Source organism: Neophocaena asiaeorientalis, unplaced genomic scaffold (genome assembly GCF_003031525.2).
Source record: "Neophocaena asiaeorientalis asiaeorientalis breed wild unplaced genomic scaffold, Neophocaena_asiaeorientalis_V1.1 scaffold77, whole genome shotgun sequence".
In the NCBI taxonomy this organism is placed as follows: domain Eukaryota; kingdom Metazoa; phylum Chordata; class Mammalia; order Artiodactyla; family Phocoenidae; genus Neophocaena; species Neophocaena asiaeorientalis.
In genome coordinates, this window is record NW_020174645.1 from 10568939 (window position 1) to 10590759 (window position 21821).

Consider the following 21821-nt stretch of genomic DNA (forward strand, 5'->3'; position numbering starts at 1 on the left):
AAAAAAAAAAAAAAAAAAAAAAAAAAAAAGAAAGTGCAGGATGAGTGGCTGCATTTACAAGTGCATGAAGTAACCATGAGTCCATGAGTAATTGACATAAACTTAACCTGTGTTCTGCCAAGTGTGGAAGTTATTCAACCACAGCTCACTCGAAGCACACATGGAGTTTATCTATAAACACATTTTTCATTACTAATCAAGTACTGGTTTTGTTGGCTTCATTTCCCCAACAGAATTGTATGCAACAAAATACCCTTTACCACAAGGTTGCAGAGCTATTCTAAGAAGGGTCTTTTTAGAAAATATATTCTGGGTGCCATCTATTTAACGGTCACATCCTTCTCTTCTGAACGCCTGTTGTGTCATGATCTTTGTCTGTTTTCTCTACTGCAGCTATTAAGTGTGTAACTCGGCCAGATCCTCACTTGTCATCAGTGCCACTATCGTTTGCACAGTCCTCCAAGATCACCTTTAGGTGCATTAACATTTAGGATTGTTGTGTCCTCTTGATGAAGTGACCCTGTATTACATGAAATGTCCCTCTTTGTGTTACGTTCTTTGCTCTGAAATCCACTTTAATATTGATATAGTCACTCCAACTTCCTTTCGGTTAGTGTTAGCATGCTATGTGTTTTTCTGTCCTTTCACTTTGTGTTGTCTTTATATCTAAAGTGGGTCTCTTGTAGATGGCATTTAACTGATCTTGCTTTTAACTGGGGTATTTAGACTACTTATCTTTAATGTGATTATAGGTAAGGATGGGTTTAATCTACCATTTTGCCGCTTGTTTTCTATCTGTCCCATTTGTTCTTTGCTTCCTTTCCCCCCTTTTCTGCCTTCTTTAGGACTGAGTATTTGGATTAACTCTGTGTTTATTTCATTTTAATTCCTTTGTTGGTTTATTAGCCAAAACTCTTGGCGTTTATTTTGGTTGCTGCTTTAGGTTTTGGCGCATGTGTAACCACCAGTCTACCTTCGAGCGGTATTGCACCACTTCACATACGCAGAGGCAGCGCACTCCATCTCCTCCCTCCCAGCCTCTCTGCTACTGCTGCCACTTTTTATTTCTAGTGTATGTTATAAACCCCACATACATTGTTATTATTTTTGCATAAGCAGGCAATTGTCTTTTAAAGAGAAATAACAAAAAAAGCCATTTATATTTACCCATGTAATTACCACTTCTACTGCTCTTCCCCTTACCACTTTTAACATTATTAAATCCTGCAGCTTTTGCAAGATGTGCAATTTCACTTTGCAGCTGTGTTGTTGGATATTTGACCCCAAGACACATGGGCAAGGTGAGCAGGAACAGACACAGCAGCTAACAGGACGGATGCTTGAGTGAAAGCTAATTTTATAAAAGGTCATTTTATTAGTTAATATAGTTTATATCATGCTACTTTTACAACCTCAAAACTGCAGGGGCTTGAACAGTGAATACTTGAATTATAAGAATGTTTTATAATATTGTAGAGGATTATTATCCATGTTAACCAATATTTAGCCAAAAAGGAGTTAATGCAACAATACATTCAACATGTATTTGAGCCCCTGCCTTTCTAAGCACTGGGGAAACTGCAGTGAACAAGACAAAATAAAACAAAAAAGTCCCTGACCGCATGGAGCTGACATTCTAGTGGCATCACCAAGCATCTTGTTTGGGAGCATACAGGAGGGATATGATCTCTGTTCTCACAAAATTCTCACTGCAGAAAGACATGTTATAGTCACGAAAATATAACAAAAATATAAAAGATATATACACAAACTGCAATGGGACAATGGCTAAGCTTAAAAATGGACAAGTCCTATTGTCAAACTGTTTTAAGATTCCCAAAAAGGAGCAGCTAACTTACGCAGACATTTCAAGTTGAACTGGGTCCACATACATTGCACAATATTAGTTAATACCTATCAGAGCCAAATAAATTTCCTTCCCAAGCAGGCGATGATTTTAAAAATTTGATGTAAATTCATTTGAAAGGCCAAGTTTTATCATATTGCAGACACAGCACTAATATGGATTTGGCTCCTAGTACTGGGTGGATTTCTGAAGTGGCAGGATTGTGTCCTTTTTCTGCTACATTTCCTACAGAGTGACTTCACAGTACTGAAAGTGGCTGAACATCAATAAAGGTTTGCTGAATGTTTGTCTTATGTTTTAGCAATGGAACATTTGGTTGTAAGAAACAAATCCACTGAAACTGGTTTAAATACAAAAGGAAACAGGCTGAAAAGGAACAAGGCTATTTCATGGAACCCAAGGGCAGGAAATACAGCTGGACAGTAAAAGGGATCAGAACCGGAAGTAGGAAAACATTCAGATCAAGGTAGTACGTTTCTTGTTGCACCATACATCTTGCCTCTGCTTCTCTCTGTAACTGTGCATCCCTCCCTCTCTACACAAAGCAACCTTCTCTATCCCCCACTTCACAAGGTCTTCTACTCCAAGCACACAACTGAGACTGAAAGTCTGCAGCCCAAATGGTTCAGCCAAGAACATGAATCAGCTGCCCCCAGGCCTGGGGTCCCCATCCTTGTCTACTCAGCTGATGTCAAAAGACCAACTCAAATTCTATGAATATGTCTACCTCTAGAGGGGCTTCAGAGCAAGGAGACACTCCAAAAGGTATCTACCACCCTTATCCTGTATGCTAGGCCAAGGTGAAACAAGAGAAAACTTCTCAGCAAATGCAAAGGGAGCTTCTGTGTGGCTCCTCAGTAGTGACTTAGTAAACAGGTCATTGCCATCATTCCCTGAACCAGGCATAAATAACCCTCAGAGCTGGAGCTGACACCCACACCGGGAAAGCTGAAAGGAGACCAGGTGTCTGTCTTTCTCCATGACAAAACCTCAATAGCTGCATGAAAGATGCTGACCTCTGAGCTAGTGCTGGGATCACAATACTGTTTCATTCATGAGAAAAATGAAAAGGACACAGGCAAAAAAAAAAAAACAAAAAACAAGGGTCTCTCAAAAACTGCGGAAGACCACAATGAGTGAGGGCCATCAGCCCAATAAAGTAGACAGGAGTAGGGCTTGGCAGTCCCACTGCTCTCTGGGCCCTCCACCTTGACAAGCAGCACCAGGGCTGCAGGAACTCTGAGTTCACCCTAGCCTAGGAACAGTCATTAAGGGGGAGATGAGTAACGATGGCCAGTCTTTGGAGGAGACATAAAGTCTGCTCAGCAGCTGTGGATGGGCACCCATACCAGTTTGCAGCATGCCCCTTCCACCTCCCAAAGGAGGCCAGCCAGAGTGTGGTAATGAAACTGCACATAGTGGAAATGGGATCTAAATGAGTTTAAACTGATTTATGTTAGCTTTTGTAAAGATTACTCGATATCAGGAAAGTGCTACCACCGTGAAATAATGTCAACAATCCTTAAGACCTCCACCTAATGGTACTTGCACAGAATATTTATATTCCTCATCATAGGAACAAGGACCATAATGGATACCATTTTTGTTTTATTAGGGATGCATATTTAAATTAATCTGCTATTTGCCTAAACAATTAGCTGCTTCTGTTTGCATGCACAAAGCCAAAACTGCAATTAGGCTTCCATCAAAAAGATAAGTCCCAACTAAAACTGTCCCAGTGGAATCATAAGAGCTCAGGGCAGAACTTCCCAAAATTGCTTTTTAGCATAATGGTAATTATGTTAATTGCTTGAAAGGTAAATAACTGCTGAACTGGTTTTGGAAAAAGACAATTGGTATTATCCCTCCCCTCTGATCTTTTTCATGCACCATTAAATTTAAAACAGGTTAACAGTTTAGAAAGTCATATTCTGGTCACTTACTGAACTGCACAATTTGTCTTGTGGTCTTTCGCGCTTTCTTCTTTCTTTAAATTAATTATTTATTTTTGGCTGAGTTGGGTCTTCCCTGCTGTGCGCGGGCTTTCCCTAGTTGTGGCGAGTGGGCGCTACTCTTCCTTGCGGTGCGCAGGCTTCTCATTGCCGTGGCTTCCCTTGTTGTGGAGCTCGGGCCCTAGGTGCGCGGGCTTCAGTAGTTGTGGCGCACGGGCTTAGTTGCTCTGCAGCATGTGGGATCTTCCCAGACCAGGGCTCGAACCCATGTCCCCTGCATTGGCAGGCGGATTCTGAACCACTGGCCACCAGGGAAGTCGCATCGCGCTTTCTAGATCAGAACTTATTTTAGCCATGAGCTCCGGTTCACTTGAGCTTGCACAATAAACACCTGACTCTGAGGCTTGGTCTCAGCTTCATAATAACTAAGTAGACAAGATCAACTAACTGCAGTTCAGAGACACTTAGTGACGTTGACTGTTCATAAAGACAGCTGGCAATCTCAATTTCCACCAAGGCAAGTGTAAATAAACACTTGCCTATAAGAAATTAAGGAGGAGTCAAAGGAAATTCTGCAATGAGAAAAAGCATCTTAACAGAAATTTAAAATACACCCATACAGGTCGTAGGTGATCAGTAAATGTTCCTTGCTCTTCCCTGTATGTCAGAGGAGGAGCCATGCAAGAAAGCCAACCCTGCAGATCTCTGGCCGACAGAGAAAAGGCATATTTTTACTACAGTGTAAACGTGGAGCAAACAGGGGCCCAGGGCAGGCCACCTCCCAGCCCTGAGGAGGCTGGCCAAGTGCATCTCTGCATGTGTGCACGGGGGGGGGATGCTTCTGACCCAGGATGGGGTGAGGATGGAGTTGGGCCCCACCCAGTCCAGGGGCCCTGATATTTGCCCTTCAGGCACTGCTCTCAGCCCAAATATTTGGAGGTTTGCCTGCTGAGTTTCTCCTTGGCCCACGGCAGCCATGGGAGTGCCTACTGTGGGGGGCCTGGGGTGTGTGTGTGTGTGTGTGTGTGTGTGTGTGTGTGTGTGTGTGTGAGTGAGAGAGAGAGAGAGAGAGAGAAACCAGTCGTTAAGAGATTTTCAAGGATGCTTCAAGGGTTATTTCTTTGGGCTTCTTCATGTTTGATTCATGTATTAAATCGGGCATTTAGAATAAATAAATAAATATACCCATAGCACTCACTGAACGTGTACCTCTTCACTCATTAAGTCTACACAACATCACTATGAAATGTAAGCCAGAGATGTAAGTGGCGTGAAGTTTGAGAGGACAAAACAAATTCTGCTTTCATGGGAGAAGAGGCCAGTAGGACATTAAAATCAGTGTAAACAAGGGACATAAAAGAAGGGCTAAATCATGGAGGGTCTTGAAACAGAAAAAACTAAATGAAATTTATCTCTCACCTAGATGCTGCATCCACCGTGCATGTCATCCTCAACATCCCAGCTGAACAGAGCTCTAAAGCTGAACTCTCTTGCTTATAGCAGAAAAACAATACATATGAAGTATTCTGGAAGCTGCATTCCAGACTGACAAGGGAATGTGAATGGGCTTGTGGACCAATGAAGTGACTGGTTAGTGCATAAGCAAAGGAATGACAAGACATAAGATCACCAAAGCAGAAACTGAGTCAAGAAGGAGGAAAGATGAATATATTTAGTGGTCTCAAGTTCAAAGCAGAAAGAAAGAACATTCTAAAAAGAAGAATCAAGAACAAAGAGACAGTAAATTAAAAAGGAGGCAAGTGATATAGTGTAGGAATATGACAATGTGACTAAATAGAAGCATTTACAGTTAGCAAAGTCAAAGGAAAAACAGATCGATGGGGAAGAATTTGGACCAGCTCTTCTATAAGGGGAAGTGCAGAGAAGGCAGACAGTGCAAGGAAGACATCATCGTGCACACAGCCACTAACTCCAGCCAATTTTCTCCTGCACTACAACTAAGTGATGTGAACAATATAGAGTATATCTGGAAAACTATATCAGACACTGGGAGTGGTCAACATCTCTAGAGAAGAGAGGGGGTGACTGGGGGGAACCAGGACCCAGTAGTGGTAGGGAGAGAAAGAACACTTTTTTACTACATGTTTTTTCTACATGTAATACTACATCAAACAATTTGTTATAATTTGTACACATATATTTATAAATATTAATTTTATCAGTGATGAGATATCTTTTTTATTATTTTTCCCAATCACAATCCACATTTTATAATTAATATTTAACACGGATATACAAAATTAAATTAAAAACTCAAATTCTACTTCCAATTCATTGATGGGTTAAAGTGAATTAAACTCCAAAGGAAAGGGCTTCCCTCGTGGCGCAGCGGTTAGGAGTCCGCCTGCCAATGCAGGGGACATAGGTTCGAGCCCTGGTCCTGGAAGATTTCACATGCCAAGGAGCAACTAAGCCTGTGCGCCACAACTACTGAGCCTGCTCTCTAGAGCCCGCGAGCCTCAACTGCTGAGCCCGCATGCCACAACTACTGAAGCCCGTGTGCCTAGAGCCCGTGTTCTGCAACAGGAGAGCCCACCACAATGAGAAGCCCGCACACCGCCGCAAGGAGTGGCCCCCGCTCGCCGCAACTAAAGGGAGCCCAGGCGCAGCAGGGAAGACCCAATGCAGCCAAAAATGAATAAATAAAATAAATTTTTAAAAAAACCAAAAACTCCAAAGGAATCCGTAACATCACCACCACTTCTCCTGGATCAGGCCGGCACAGGGCCTGGGCTAGGACTAGCATTCAGTAAGTCTTAGCCTCCTTGTTCTTTTTCTTTTTAAAACTACTGTTTACTGCTAACAGGAAAATATGTCTGTCTTCAAAAATAGCTCCACTCATATGTTGAGTGATATAACTGTATAATATTTAGAAACCTGTGTAATTTAAAAGCAGTGCTGGTAACTACTGAAGCTGAGGGACAGGGATATGGGGGCTCATCAGACTATTCTTTCCACTTTTGCATATTTTGAATTTTCCATAATAAAACGGTTTTAAAAAATAATTTGAAAGGCTATCCCTAACAAAAGTAAAAACATATTAACTTGTATCTTACAAATGTTTTCAGTAGCTGCCCTGAAAACTAAGTGACTTCTCAATTAGGATGGATTTACAATGAAACTTCTAATGATAACACTAGAGGATTTTTACATCTATGTTCATGAGGACTATCAATCTGTAGTATTCTTGTTATCATATATTAGTTATTATTTTTTCTTTAGTCTTGATAGGTACTGCTGGCCTCACAAGCTGAGTTGAGAAGTGTTCCTCTTCGTCTATTTTATGGAAGTGTGTAGAATAGGTATTATTTCTTCCTTAAGTGTCTGGTAGAATTCACCAGTAAAGCCATTTAGCTTGCAGTCTTCTTTGTGGAAACTTCTAAATTACAAATTCAATTTCTTTAATGGAAATATAGCTATTCATGTTTTACAGTTCTTATTAAGTGAACTTAGGTAGTTTTTCAAAAAATCAATTTATCCATTTTATCTAACTGGTTGAATTTACTGGCATAAAGTTGTTCAAAAGAGTTCACTGCAACTTTTTAATATCTATAGGATCTGTAGTGATGTCCCCTCTTACATTCCTGATGTTGGTAATTCATTTCTTTTCTCTTTTTGTCCTGATCAATCTGGTTAGGGTTTGTCAATTTGATCAAAATTTTCAAAGGAACAACTGCCCATTTCATTGATTTTCCTCTATTGTTTTTTTCTCTATTCTATTTCATTGATTTCTGCCCTTATCTTTATTACTTTAGTCCTTCCACTTATTTTGTTTAACTTTCTCTTCTGTTTCTAGTTTAAGGTGAAAAGCTATATTGTTAATTTGAGACTTTCTCTTTTCTAATATAAGCGCTTAATGCTATAAATTTCCCTCTAAGCATTGCCTTAGCTACATCCCATATACTGATATACTGTTTCTAATTTTCATTCAGTTCAAAATTTATGCATCGTGCTGTCATTAAAAATCAGTGTTCAATATATACGGAATCTAAAAAAATGGTTCTAATGAACCTGGGGCAGGACAGTAGTAAAGACGCAGACATAGAAAATGGACTTGAGGACACGGAGGGGGAAGGGTAAGCTGGGACGAAGTGAGAGAGTAGCACTGACATATATACAATACCAAATGTAAAATGTACAGCTAGTGGGAAGCAGCTGCAACATATAGGGAGATCAGCTCGGTGCTGTGTGACCACCAAGACGGGTGGGATAAGGAGGGTGGGAGGGAGATGCAAGAGGGAGGGATATGGGGACATATGTATACATATAGCTGATTCACTTCGTTATACAGCAGAAACACAACATTGTAAAGCGATTATACTCCAGTAAAGACGTTAAAAAAAAAATCAGTGTTCAATATACACTATGGAATATTAGCCATAAAAAGGAACGAAAATGAGTTATTTTTAGTGAGGTGGATGGACCTAGAGTCTCATACAGAGTGAAGTAAGTCAGGAAGAGAAAAACAAATACCGTATGCTAACGCATATATATGGAATCTGGAAAACTGGTACTGATGAACCTAGTGGTAGGGCAGGAATAAAGATGCAGACGTTGAGAATGGACTTGAGGATACAGTGGGGGAAGGGGAGGCTGGGACACAACGAGAGAGTAGCACTGACATATATACACTACCAAATGTAAAATAGATACCTAGTGGGACGCTACTGCATAGCAGAGGGAGATCAGCTCGGTGCTTTGTGATGACCTAGAGGGGTGGGATAGGGAGGGTGGGAGGGAGGCTCAAGAGGGAGGGATATGGGGATATATGTATGCATATAGCTGATTCACCTTCTTGCACAGCAGAAACTAACACAACATTGTAAAGCGATTATACTCCAATAAAGATGTATTAAAAAAAATCAATGTTCAGTAAAACCACCCCCCAATTAACCAAAGGATTAACACCAAACCTTGTACCATAAATGCAATGTGCCACTGTTTCCTGCATGATAAAACTATTTCAAATTATTTTCACTAGTAACTTCAAAATTTTGTAGTTATCCTAGAAATTGATCATCTGCTAATGTGTGCCTAAAGCATGAGAACTTCCCTCTCCAGTGTTTCTTAAATTTGAGAGTTTGCAGACCTCTAAGAATTCATCTATGAATCAGTCAGTGTGAAAAACAAAGCATTACAAGGCACACAGGTAATCACTTGGTGCCAACAGCCTATGACTATAAAATGCAAATTCAAATGAGATCTCACAGTATGGTTTAGTTACAAGGTCAAAAGATCCAGATTCCTTTTTAAAATTACCATAAAAATACACAGATTTAAAAAAACTTTCTGGGCTTCCCTGGTGGCACAGTGGTTGAGCCAATGCAGGGGACACGGGTTCGAGCCCTGGCCTGGGAGGATCCCACATGCCACAGAGCAACTGGGCCCGTGAGCCACAACTGCTGAGCCTGAGCATCTGGAGCCTGTGCCCCGCAACAAGAGAGGCCGCGACAGTGAAAGGCCCCCGCACCGCGATGAAGAGTGGCCCCCGCTTGCCACGGAGAAAGCCCTCACACGAAATGAAGACCCAACACAGCCAAAAATAAATAAATAAATAATCAATCCTTCCCTCTACTAAAAAAAAAAAAAATTTCCTAGAGATCTCACAACTCCCACCCACGATTTTATCTGTGGAATGCTACTTAAGGAACACTGAACTATTATTTAGTTACAATGCATATTCAGTCCAAAGCACATATAAGCAAGTGTAAAACAAATATAACTTCAAACTCCCCTCACTGAAGAATAGAAAAACTTTAAAAAAGCATTTTTATTCAGCAACTTCCTCCATCACATAAACATAGTCTCTATGGCTTTTCTATGAAACAAAATCTAACATCCTAGACCATTCCAGGTGGCAGTCAACTTTAAAGTTCAATGCCCTAAGAAATACTTCCTCAGTACTGAAAGAACCACCTCAGTTCAAAACTCTACATTTCAATTTTTAAATCCACTCTGAATATCTTTAAAATGTGAGCACTCTTACTGTTAAGAAAAAAGGACTCCATCTGGTATTTTTTTGGTTTTTATCAGAAAGTTGTTTCATATTGTTTTATCCACCAAGTGTCTGAATAAGACTCCTAAGACCTAAGGGTAGGTAACGGTTTCAGGCAAGAATTACTTATTGAAACTTTTAAGAGAAAAATGACCAGAAAAGGCAGGCCTTGACAAAACACAAAATTCTCCACAATCCACAGTCAGGTGTCCTAGCCATCTCCCAAGCAATGCATTAGTATGTTAATAATCCACTTCTGAAACACCAGGGGAGAGGAGGAGATTGAATATTACATTCAAAGGTTATGTTATTAAATTGAAATGTCATCATCAACATACAAATGAGAGACATAAACAAAATACTGAAGAACTGATTTTTTATTAAACATAAAGTTACAAATAAAACTTTAGAAGCACCTAGTCTCTATAGCCGTCTAAAATATGGTCCTACTGTTCACTGCTAAAAAGAAGCTTGGAGAGACCCACTCCCATCCATTGTGTGCACGAGAGTAAATGAGAAATCACAGTCACTTCAGCCCAGGTCAGGCACAGCCCTGGACAATGGAGCATGCGTGCATTCAGACAACTGCACTAGGAGTGCTGCAGGAGTGCATAAGCCACTTTGCCTTGCTTGATGGCACCACAGAAAGACGACTGTTGGCTGTCCTATCTAGGCTTCCACATGCTAATGTGCACTAGGTCTTGTCTCTCCTCTCTCCGCTGAGGGGCACAAATAAGAACTTCTTTGCACCTAAGAAGTGTGTAATCTCATTTCTCACCGAAGAGTGAGTTTTCGTGACAAACTCTGAACAGGGAGCGGGTTTCGAGTATGCTGCCATTCCCCAATGCTGTGGCTCCAGGCCAAAGGCAGGCAAGCATGGAGCAGATGGAGTCCTGGCAAGGTCTGCACTGTCCCTGCATTAGTAGCATCTGCTCATTACTCAGAACCTTCGCCTGCTTTATCTAATGCTCCAGGAAAAGCATTTTGATTTGATTCATTTCGGTACGGTAACGTGCAACACAATTAGTGGTAAAATCAAACTGGAGGACGGCCAGTGCTGACAATCGGAAACAAGGCAGAAGAAATATGAGGCCAGTGGGTTGGAATTCAAAAACTCACAACTGTGGATCATCTTGCCAAATCTCAACACCCCAGGTGGGTGGTACAGTGTTCCTGCAGGGCCAGGAGGCTAAGAAGGACGTGGGGATGACTAACTTTTTCCCAAAGCAGTTTCTATCTCCCCCTCTGGACCTGACTCCTTCTGCGGAGAATATGTGTACAGACAGACCATCAAGGGGGTCTCAATGGCTACAGATCTTCCCTTTGGCACAAACAGGGAGCTGGAGTTCACTGGCTCATTTTATTATCTTATTCTTCTTTTCTGTGGGGCACAGTCACGAATTTCAGACCTCATGAGGTGAATTTCCTTTGTGCTAGCTATGGCACTGCCTAAGAAGCGCATGTTCCCTGCTCCTAGAAAGAAGCAATACAAAATGTGTGTTTGATTACTTCAACCTGTCTTTGGCCAGAAGTAGTTACTCAGGAGTATGTTGGTACAGATAGCACAGTGACAATCTGTTAAACTGAAGTAAGACCAAAGACAATGCTACCTGAGGTCTGGGGTAAGGTTGGAGGGGGGAATGAGAAGCTGTTGCTTATCTCAGAAAGTAACAATTCCCATCAGACTGGTAAAACAAGCTGAGTGAGAGAGGAGCAAGAAAACACAAGAGCTTTTATCAAAGAAACAATCCAAATACCAAAAGAAATTCAAGACAAAGCAAAGATTTCAGTGTAAATGATGCAGCCAAGGAAGTACTATAGATTTTACTCACAGAAGGGCAAAATGAAACCCAAAATAATAAGACAGACAAATGTGATGATGTAAGTGTAAACAACTAGACAGATCAACTGAACAGAATGTAACATCCAGAAACAGACCGAAATAGTAAGAGTTTCATATGCAAAAACTTGTAAAGGCAGCACCTCAAACCAGTGAAGTAGAGATGGGCTTTCTAATAAGAGATGCTGGAAAGATACAATCAGATTCATATACTATTCTAGGATGAACTCTATACTGGTCAAGATTCAAATATAAAGATAAGCCATAACGCTATCATCCAAAAGAACACAAATAACAAATGTTGGCGAGGATGTGGAGAAAAGGGAACCCTTATACACTGCTGGTGGGAATGTAAATTGGTGCAGCCACTGTGGAAAACAGTATGGAGGTTCCTCAAAAAACTAAAATTATAACTACCATATGACTAAGCAATTCCACTCCTGGGTATATATTTGAAAAAAATGAAAACGTTAATTTGAAAAGATACATGCACTCCAATCTTCATAGCAGCATTACTTACAATAGCCAAGATATGGAAGCAACCTAATTGCCCATTAACAGATGAATGGGTAAAGAAGATGTGGTGTACACACACACACACACACACACACTAGAATACTTCTCAGCCATAAAAAAGAATGGAATTTTGCCATTTGCAACAACACGGATGGACTTAGAGGGCATTATGGTAAGTGAAATAAGTCAGACAGAGAAAGACAGATACTGTATGATCTCACTTATATGTGGAATCTTAAAAATACAACAAACTAGCAAATACAACAAAAAAGCAGACTCACAGATACAGAGAATAAACTAGTGGTTACTACCGGGAGTAGGGGTTTAAGAGGCACAAACTACTATGTATAAAATAAATAAGCTACCAGGATATATTGTACAGCACAGGGAATACAGTCAATATTTTATAATAACTATAAATGGAGTACAACCTTTAAAAATTGTGAATCACTATGTTGTACACCTGAAATTTATATAGTATCATCTCAATAAAAAAAAATTTTTATTAAAGCCCTAACAGTAACAGAAGAAAAAAGAATTACAAGTAGCAGGTACACATGTGAAAAAATTCAACCTCTCTCACACTAAGAGAAATGTAAGTTGAAACATTTGGATACCATTTCTTATCTATCAAAGTGACAAATACTGAACAGTTTGAAACATACTTTGCTGAGAAAATGGGCACAACTTCATACCCTGCTGGTTCGAGTGCAAAATAATATAAGCCCATTCGCATCGACCTTTTGACCCAGACATTTTTGTAGGAAATAATCCTTCCTGCATTCACATGAAATGACTTACGTACAAGGCTTTTCACTATCACACTGTAATAGCAAAAGCATAACATAACTGTTCCTCAATAAAGGACTGTGTAAATAAACCACAGTGTGTGTACACAATGGAATACCATGAAAAAGGAGCATCTTCTCCATAAACTGACGTGGACAACGTTTCAAACTGTGTCATTAACGAGATGTAAGCATTCCCAGGTTTATTACAGCATTATTTACAATAGCCAAGATATGGATACAAGCCCAATGCCCATCAGTGGATGAATGGATAAAAAAGACGTGGTATACAGACACAATAAAACATTATTCAGCCATGAGAAAGAAGGAAATCCTGCCATTTTCAACAACGCGGATGGACTTTGAGCATATTATGCTAAGTGAGATAAGTCAGACAGAGAAAGACAAGAACTGTATGGTATCACCTACATGTGAAATCTAAAAAAGTCAAACCTGTTTAAAAAAACGGAGTAAAAAAAAAAAAAAAAAAAAAAAAAAAAACGGAGTAAAACGGTGGTTACGGGATGGGGGGGGCAGGAACAGGCGGGATAAGACTGATGGTGTTTAAAGGTACAAACTTGTAACAAGTGGTGAATAAACCACAGGGTTCTAATGTATAGTATAATGAATACAGATAACAATATTGTACTATAATTATGTAATGTGATAAGTATCACTACAATGGCAGTCATATTACAGTATATAAATGTATCAAAGTAACACAGTGTACACCTTAAACTTACAAAATGTTACATGTCAAATTTATACAATTAAAAAAGATACGCCATTAAGTGAAAAAAAACCAAGGTATGGAATGATATAAAGTAGTACGCTATCTTTTGTTTAAAAAGGTTGGGGAGGGACTTCCCTGGTGGCGAAGTGGTTAAGAATCCGCCTGCCAATGCGGGGGACACCGGTTCGTTCCCTGGTCCAGGAAGATCCCACATGCTGCGGAGCAACTAAGCCCGTGCGCCACAACTACTGAAACCCACGCCCCTAGAGCCCGTGCTCTGCAACAAGAGAAACCACCGCAATGACAAGGCTGCACACCACAACGAAGAGTAGCCCCCATTCACCAAAACTAGAGAAAGCCCACGCGCAGCAAAGATGACCCAAAGCAGCCAAAAAAAGAAAAAAAGGGGGGCGGGGAGAGAATGTGAATAGATACTAATACTTACTTGTATTTACAATAAAGAAATACTGGAAGGATAGAAAACAAACTAAAAAATATGGTTGCTTTAGAATGGAGTGGACAAAAATGGGTAGAAGCAAGACTTTGCAATGCATAACTTTATATATTAGCTTGACCTTACATCCCTTAAAATGTATTACTTAGTCAAATGCATTAAATTACAAAATAAAACCCACTCATTTATGGATTAAAAAATTAAATTCACATACATAAATAACGACTGTCTAGAAAAATAAACCATAAACAAAGTCCATTGAAGAATAAGGGACAAATTGAAAAAATATTTAAAATCAATGACAAGGGTTATTTCCTTAGCCCTTTATTTTCAACTGCAGAAGGTAACAACCCAAAGAAAATGGGGAAACAATTTGCAGAGAAAGAAATACAAACACCTAAAAACACAATGAAAAGATGTTCATATATACTTATATAAAGAAAGGTAAACAAAAACAACAGTGAAATACCATGTCCACCTATCAGACAAGCATGAGGAAGCAGTCATTCTCATATACTTTTAGTGAGACTATAAACTAGTGAAACCTTTTTGGAGGGCAATCTGGCAGCATTTATCAAAACGTAAAGCATCTGTAGCCTCCAATCCGGTATTACTGGTAATTTACTCTGTGACTACACTTGCGTAAGTCCATCACGATACTTGTTCAAGGATACTGTTTTGCAGCACTGCTTTTCATAACAACAACAACCAATCCAAATGTGCATCGTTAAGGGCCCTAATAAATAAATTATAGTACAGCCACATAGTGCAATACTACACAAGCTGAAAAAGAACAGGTTTACCTATAAGTGCTAATATGGAAAGATCCCAGGATGTGTCATTAGGTGAAAAATCAACATGCAGAAGAGTACACAGAGTGGGACATACGTGTGAAACGTGAGAGGAACTAGGAGTAGGGGAGCAGGGAGGAACACTTCAACTTCTTTTTGTATACATTTTTTTTAATATATTATCCTTTCGTGCTTTGAATTTTAACTACGAAATTTTTTTAAACCAAGTATTTAAAATACATTATGACAATTATTTGCCAAGTATTTACTGAAAAAAGAAGTTTCCCTAGCCTATCTACAAGGCTTCCTATTATTTCTGTGCAACGACAGGGATAAGGGTGACAACTACAATTCTAACCAAAAAACTAAAACCGGCAGCACACTCGCACATCACCAAAAACTCTATTTTCAAGCTCACAAGATATGAGATGTGAGGGTGCAAAAAACTGAGATGCACCTCTTTATAAGCGTCTCTGTGGAGTTATTACATAAACAGCACTACATCCCTGGCATGGCCCAGAAGACACAACCAAAGTTCTCGATTTGCGACTGATGAATGATTCAACCTCAAGGAAATAACTTAGTCGGCTTCTCTGGACCTCAGTTTCCCGATCTGAAGAAGAATGTGTGTGTGGCAGGAAGAGGCTACTGGATGGTTCTAAAACTGTATATGATTCTAACTTAAAAGTATTACAACTTCTGCATAGTTGTTTGAAAAAAACCTCATTGATAATTCGGCACATAGGAATCACACTCAAGCTGCTCTTATGTTATCTATCCAGGATGTTAACAAACATACACGAACTATGACATACCCCAGAAACAGCTTAGCTGAATTTCTAGAGGCTGAAAGGAAAATCCATCAATGGTGCCCAACTAATGTCAAACCAAAAAAACAGAGTTCATGTTAAAGTAATAAAATGAAAATATTTAATATTTCAGCTCTAATTTTTATTTCTTAAATGGCATATGGATATAAAATTCCCCATTAGGTCCTCTACTACAGTTTTGCCCCTCTGAGCTACCTTTGAAGATCTGCAACCACGCCGTGACAGGAACGCTAACATCCTGCAATATCTTGTGATCCGGCTTTCCGGCAAGTGGGGAGGCAAAGCTTTTGGAGACTCAAACTTTACAACATAATGGAAGTTAGGCGCATGAGAGGTAGTATACAATATCACAGCCATCACAATTATTAGACTCTTCTTACCTAGTTCTGTAAATCTACAGCTGCCCACACACAAAAAGAATTCTGTTGGTCCCAGAGAGACAACGTATTACCATAAATTATCTCGTATGGTATGTAAGTGCCAGGAAAAGGTAGGCCCTGCCTACCTTTATTTTTCTATTTCCATATTTGTCAATAGATTATCTATGTCTATCCTCTTTTCACTCTTTCCTTTGGATCAAGCAGAGATGAAAGGAAAAGTAGGCCAAGTATATTTAACACCAAACAAGTTATTTGCTTAAGATGGCTTGGCCAGCCTTGTCTGGCTCTAAAACCTAGCCCTACAGTTCCAGTAGGAATTAAACACCAGTTTGAAAGGGCGCTGTGTTCCAATGCCTACTAATGCATTGAGGGTTATTGGCCAACTTCTTCACATAAAGGCAAGAATAAGGGTGTGTGTGTGAACATGTGTGTTCCCACATGTATGTACGGAGGGATTATGGGTGGAGCCGGCCACAGCTGCTTAATTTCTGTCAAGCTTTTTTTTTCCTTAACAGGGAGGAGGCTTGTGGTTACTTACCATCCTCATAAGCCGCTACCGCCAGCGAGCTGTTTATCCTCACAAAGGAGACATATGGCTGCATTCCAGGCTCATCCTCCTCGTAGTCCGATTCCAGGAAGGGGGCTGTGTAGTCCCAGGTGCGGGTGTCCCACACCCTCACGTCCCCTGATGTATATCTGGAAAACAAGGACACGCTTGGTTCCAAATGGGGAATGAAGAGCAGGGCCACCGTGGAGAGAATGGGGAAGCCTTAAAACGACAGAGGAGTCAGATCTGGCCGGTGTGGAGCCACTGCTGCAACACTGTTTACACGAGTCACTCCAACAAGAGGAAATGGCAACTCCGTAACAGAAAGGCCAAGAGCACGTTTCCTGTTCTCGTAGCACAATGGGGACAATTTCAAGTGAGAATACTGTAATAAAAAATTGGGTAGCAAGATCTCCTTGTTTTTCCTTTTTGACTATTATAACCAATCTGCTACCTTAAGTCCTCCCAGTAAAGGGATCACTAGCAGAAATGTGTAGAAGCCACGCTATTTATACACAGACGCACACACGTGAAAGACAGAAAGGGAACTGCTAAGGACTAATGGTCTTACAGGCACAAGCTTTCTAGTACTTCATCCATGCATCAGATTTGACTGATTAAAGTCCCTAAAGACTAATTGATTTGCTGAAACAATTAAATCTTGCCTTTAGCAGCCAGACAGTGCTGCCTTCTCATGAAAAGCTCTTGCCAACATGTATGACACACCCTGGTTTCGCCCGCTTAGAGGACAGGAGCGCTCACTCTCTCCGATTACACCTGCCACCGCAGCAAATGCCTCACTCCATCAACGCCAAGGCAGGGCCGGAACCTGCGCAGACACCAGGCCCCGAAGATAATGGAACGGCCAGATGATGAGGTGGTGCGCTGGCTGCCACTGAGGTTGTCTACGCTAAGTTCTTCACATCTGCTACAGGGGGTCTGATTCAACATGTAAAGCAACGGTGGGAAAGCACGTTAGAAACGGGGTAATGTATGTATATCGATGCTCCTCTCACTTCACCCCAGCTTCCACCTCCCCCCTCCGGTCCCGTGTCCTCAAGTCCATTCTCTATGTCTACGTCTTTATTCCCGCCCTGCCACTAGGTTCATCAGTACCATTTTTTTTTTTTTTTAGATTTCATATATATGCGTTAGCGTACGGTATTTGTTTTTCTCTTTCTCTTATTTCACTCTGCGTGACAGACTCTAGGTCCATCCACCTCACTACAAATAACTCAATTTTCTTTCTTTTGATGGCTGAATACAGGGAGATCAGCTCGGTGCTTTGTGACGACCTAGAGGGAGGCTCAAGAGGGAGGGGATATGGGGATATATGTATGCATATGGCTGATTCACTCTGTTGTACAACAGAAACTAACATAGCATTGTGAAGCAATTATACTCCAATAAAGATTAAAAAAAAAAAAAGAAACGGGGTAAGAGTCTCATGATGAACCCCCACAAACACAGAGACAGGCAGACAACCGTAAAGGTGTTCAGTCTTCCTGAGGCCAAGCCATAGTTTTCTTTGATCTCACATTACAAGTGTAGAATCAAACAAGATAACTCCAAGATTTATTTAATTACGTAAGTCTATGACATGATGCATCTATGAAGTGCTTATAGATGAATTTCTCATGCGAGGTTTCTTAATAAAGAAACTGGGAATATTCTGATTCAGGAATGCTTCATTTACTAAACGTAGCAGTGTTTCCCTCAAATTATTAGTTGACAGCAAATACGTACATTATGAATTCAAAGGCCATTCTGTCACACACATTCTCTAGGTTGGAGCACTGGACTCTCTCCCTGTAGGACAGTGACTGGAGAGTGTATGCGTAGTGTAAAGAGGCAAATAGGAGAGACGTGCTTTCTAAAACTGGACTGATGGGCCTCTGTTTGACCACTGATCCTCCAGTAAACAGAACCGCTCACTCCGTGAGTGTCATTACACCTGGCGATGCACAAGCAAAGGCATCTATCGATATCGCCACGGCCGCTGGCTCCCAGACCCTCCAGGCAGAGCTCCATATCACCTTCAATGAGGAAACCTCCATAAGAACACACACCGCACTGCACCAAAGCTACCAGGCTCACCCTGACACCCTAAAAATGACTCAAGCATTCCCTGCAATAAGGCCACATGCTTAGCAACAGAGACACTCAGAGATAACATGGTTGAATTTCTAGGCTGTGTATGATTATTAAATTCTTAAGGTTAAATTCTATGTGAAAGGAACCGGCCAGTTCAGAAAAGAAGGGTAAGAAGGATGGCAACATCTTTCAGAAATACAGAGAAGGTAAGTGAAAGACAGAGGGAACTCAGGAGATCAGAGGACTCAGGAACTTTGAGAGAAAGAAGTACACAAAACAGGAAAACGTATATCCTTTCCATCAGTCTTGGTCACTCTGTTTCTTATGACCTGCATATGGGACCACACCAGCCGTCTTCACGTGGTCCTCTGAGGTGCCCCCTTAGTGGATACAGAGGACAGGATTTGGGTGGCCTGAGCGCCACCATCCGCAAGCTCCCTTTACACAAGGAGTTCCAAGGTAAAGCAACAACAACCAAACCAAAACTTGAAAAACTGCTGAACCACACAACCGTGAGCTATGAAATACAATGTGTCTCTCTCTTTCGGGGAAGAGGAAAGACGGAGGGCAGAGATCACACAGAGAGGAGCATCTTTTAACATCTAAAAGGCTCCTGACCAGCCTCTTCTTCCATGAGGTTGTCCCCTTCCCACTGCAATTCCACCCACCTAAAATTAAACACGTGCTCTCCTCAAAAAGCCTCAGCCCACAACCAGACTGGCCTGTTGCAAGTTCCTGATTCTGTCGGTGACAGCATCCATCCCAGGTCACTGGTACAAAACTGAGGGGCTCCTCCATACCTCCCTTCCCCGGCCACCCACACTGCTATACATGCGGTCAGCACGCCCTTCCTGCCCTTCTCGTTCCCCGTCTGCCACCGGGTTCCGCTCCCGCATCAGCTCCCGGCCGCCCCACGGCAGCCTCCTCACTCCTGAGCCTCGCCCACCTGCAGCCAGCCCCGCACCAGCCAAGCCCTCAAAAATACCTGACTACGCGGATCTCTCTCCCTCTCTCCCTCTCCCTCCACACTAGACCCCGAGCCTTATCATCTACCATGACAGCAGCCTAGACTTTCCTCGAGTGGCAACTGTGTGAGTACGTGTGTAGTCATCTGACTGTTCGTCTCCCCTACGAACCCACAGGCTTCTAAGGTCAGGGGTTGGGTCTTGCTCACTGATGTTGATCCAGTGACCAGAATAGTAGAACTATGATAGTACTTAACACCTAGGGAGCCCTCTGTAAATCCTGAGGCTGTAAATCCACACTGAATGAAGCTTCAACTACCGGGCAGGCACTGAGAACTCTCCACAAACTGGCCTCCACCCCTCTTCCAGCCTCACTTTCTCCTCTTCCTTAGCATGGGCTGGCCTCTAGCCAGGCCTGCCGTTCACTGGCTTCCACACCATAGGTGTCTCTGCACCTTGGCTCCACCTTTCTGGAGCTCCTTCCCTCCCCATGAACCAGCTGGGTGGGTCAACCTTGGCTACACATTAGAGTCACCTGGGATGCTTTTAAAACTCCCAATACCCAAGGGCACACCAGATCAATGAAATCTGAATCTCTAGGGGTGGAACCAGACAACAGTGTTTCCCAACGTGCCACCAAGATTGAGAACAACCTACCTCACTCAAGCCCACCAACATCTCAAGGCCTAGCCCAGGCCCTCCTCCTCCATGAAGCCTCTCTGACTCAACTACTGCGCCCTTGGACCTGAAGAAATGGCGTTCACTGCTATATCCCACGTCTCCTCACCCTGACCGTGAAGTCCTCGTGAACACCCTACCTCAATGCCACAGCCTCCATCACAGTGCCTTACACACAGCTGAAAGAAGGGGGTCCCCAGCTGCTTTGAGTGGCATCTCCTTTCTGCTGCCCACCTTCTAGTGCTAATGATCAGTGAAACACCCGGAATGCGTGCATCGAGATGCATCAGACTTCTTGCATTTACTTCCAAACTGATTAAAACCTCTCTATAAAACACGGAAGAAGCTAAATTATTTTGGTAAACATGAAATTTTCCATATATATCCGTTTAAATCAACTCCATTCTTCATGGCCAAAAAGCATGATAATAGCATAAATGCTGCAAAACAACTCACAAGGCAAATATAAAAGACTCGGTGTCTCCTTTATGATGGGAAAAGAGAATAAATATCCCATTTCAGCAGGTACTACACGATGACTCGGCAACAGGCTCTAAAATCTAACACATGAAAGCAACCACAGCAGTGGTGCTCAGACTGTGTTAATGAACTCGCGCTAAAGAAACAGACATTTTCATGAGGGTAAAACACTGGTTGGGGCAGAGGGACCTGGACCAAACTCTAAATGTGATCTAAAAGCGCTTAATAACGTTGGCCAGGAGAAGCAAGAACAGATAGGAAAGGGAGGTGGGGAAAAGGGCTGATTTTTCTCCAGAGCTCCAGATGTCTTTATGGCAGCCTAATGACAATTACACTCAACCAATTAAGACACCACTAGGACAGCTGCATTGTCAGTAAGCCTTTGGACCCCAATGTTGATGGCTCTCTAATTAGTGTCTGTGCAAAGTACAACTGCGACTAAGATATTAGCTGATGTAAGAACACTAAAGAAAAACTAAGGAAGAAAGAAGCCTTTTCCAAACAAGTAAGGACATCCCGGGCCACGGCACGGACCAGTGAAGCTGTATGCCTTTCCCAGTCTTTTTTTATGCTTGGCAACATTGAGTTTACCTCCAAATAAAGAGGTCAGAGACCACAGCTGATTTTTTGTTGAAAGAATGGGAATAGAGCCTCTTTCAAGCTCTGCACACCAGAGCAACTGCCGATTTAAAATGATTTACCACAGAAGAGCTTTCATTAACTAGTACATTTCCAATAAGCAGACTGCTTATTTGGACTAGGAGACCTGAAGAAAATGGAAGAAGTGCTGTACAGCTGTAATCAACCTTGAACCTTTCTCCTCCTCTAAGGAGCCAAGCAGGTGGGAGCTGTGGGGGGGATGGTTCCATTTTGCTTCCAGCTGCCAGTGA

At 41.6% G+C, this 21821-nt stretch overlaps 1 protein-coding gene across 1 annotated transcript in view; it reads right to left on the minus strand.

The window, feature by feature from the left end:
• The window catches only part of FBXW8 (F-box and WD repeat domain containing 8), a 116667-nt gene that overhangs the window by 55503 nt on the left and 39343 nt on the right, over nucleotides 1–21821 (minus strand). Inside the window, exon 5 of the mRNA XM_024758565.1 lies at nucleotides 16706–16863. Coding sequence (XP_024614333.1) covers nucleotides 16706–16863 — 158 coding nt within the window. The remainder of the gene's footprint in view (nucleotides 1–16705; nucleotides 16864–21821) is intronic.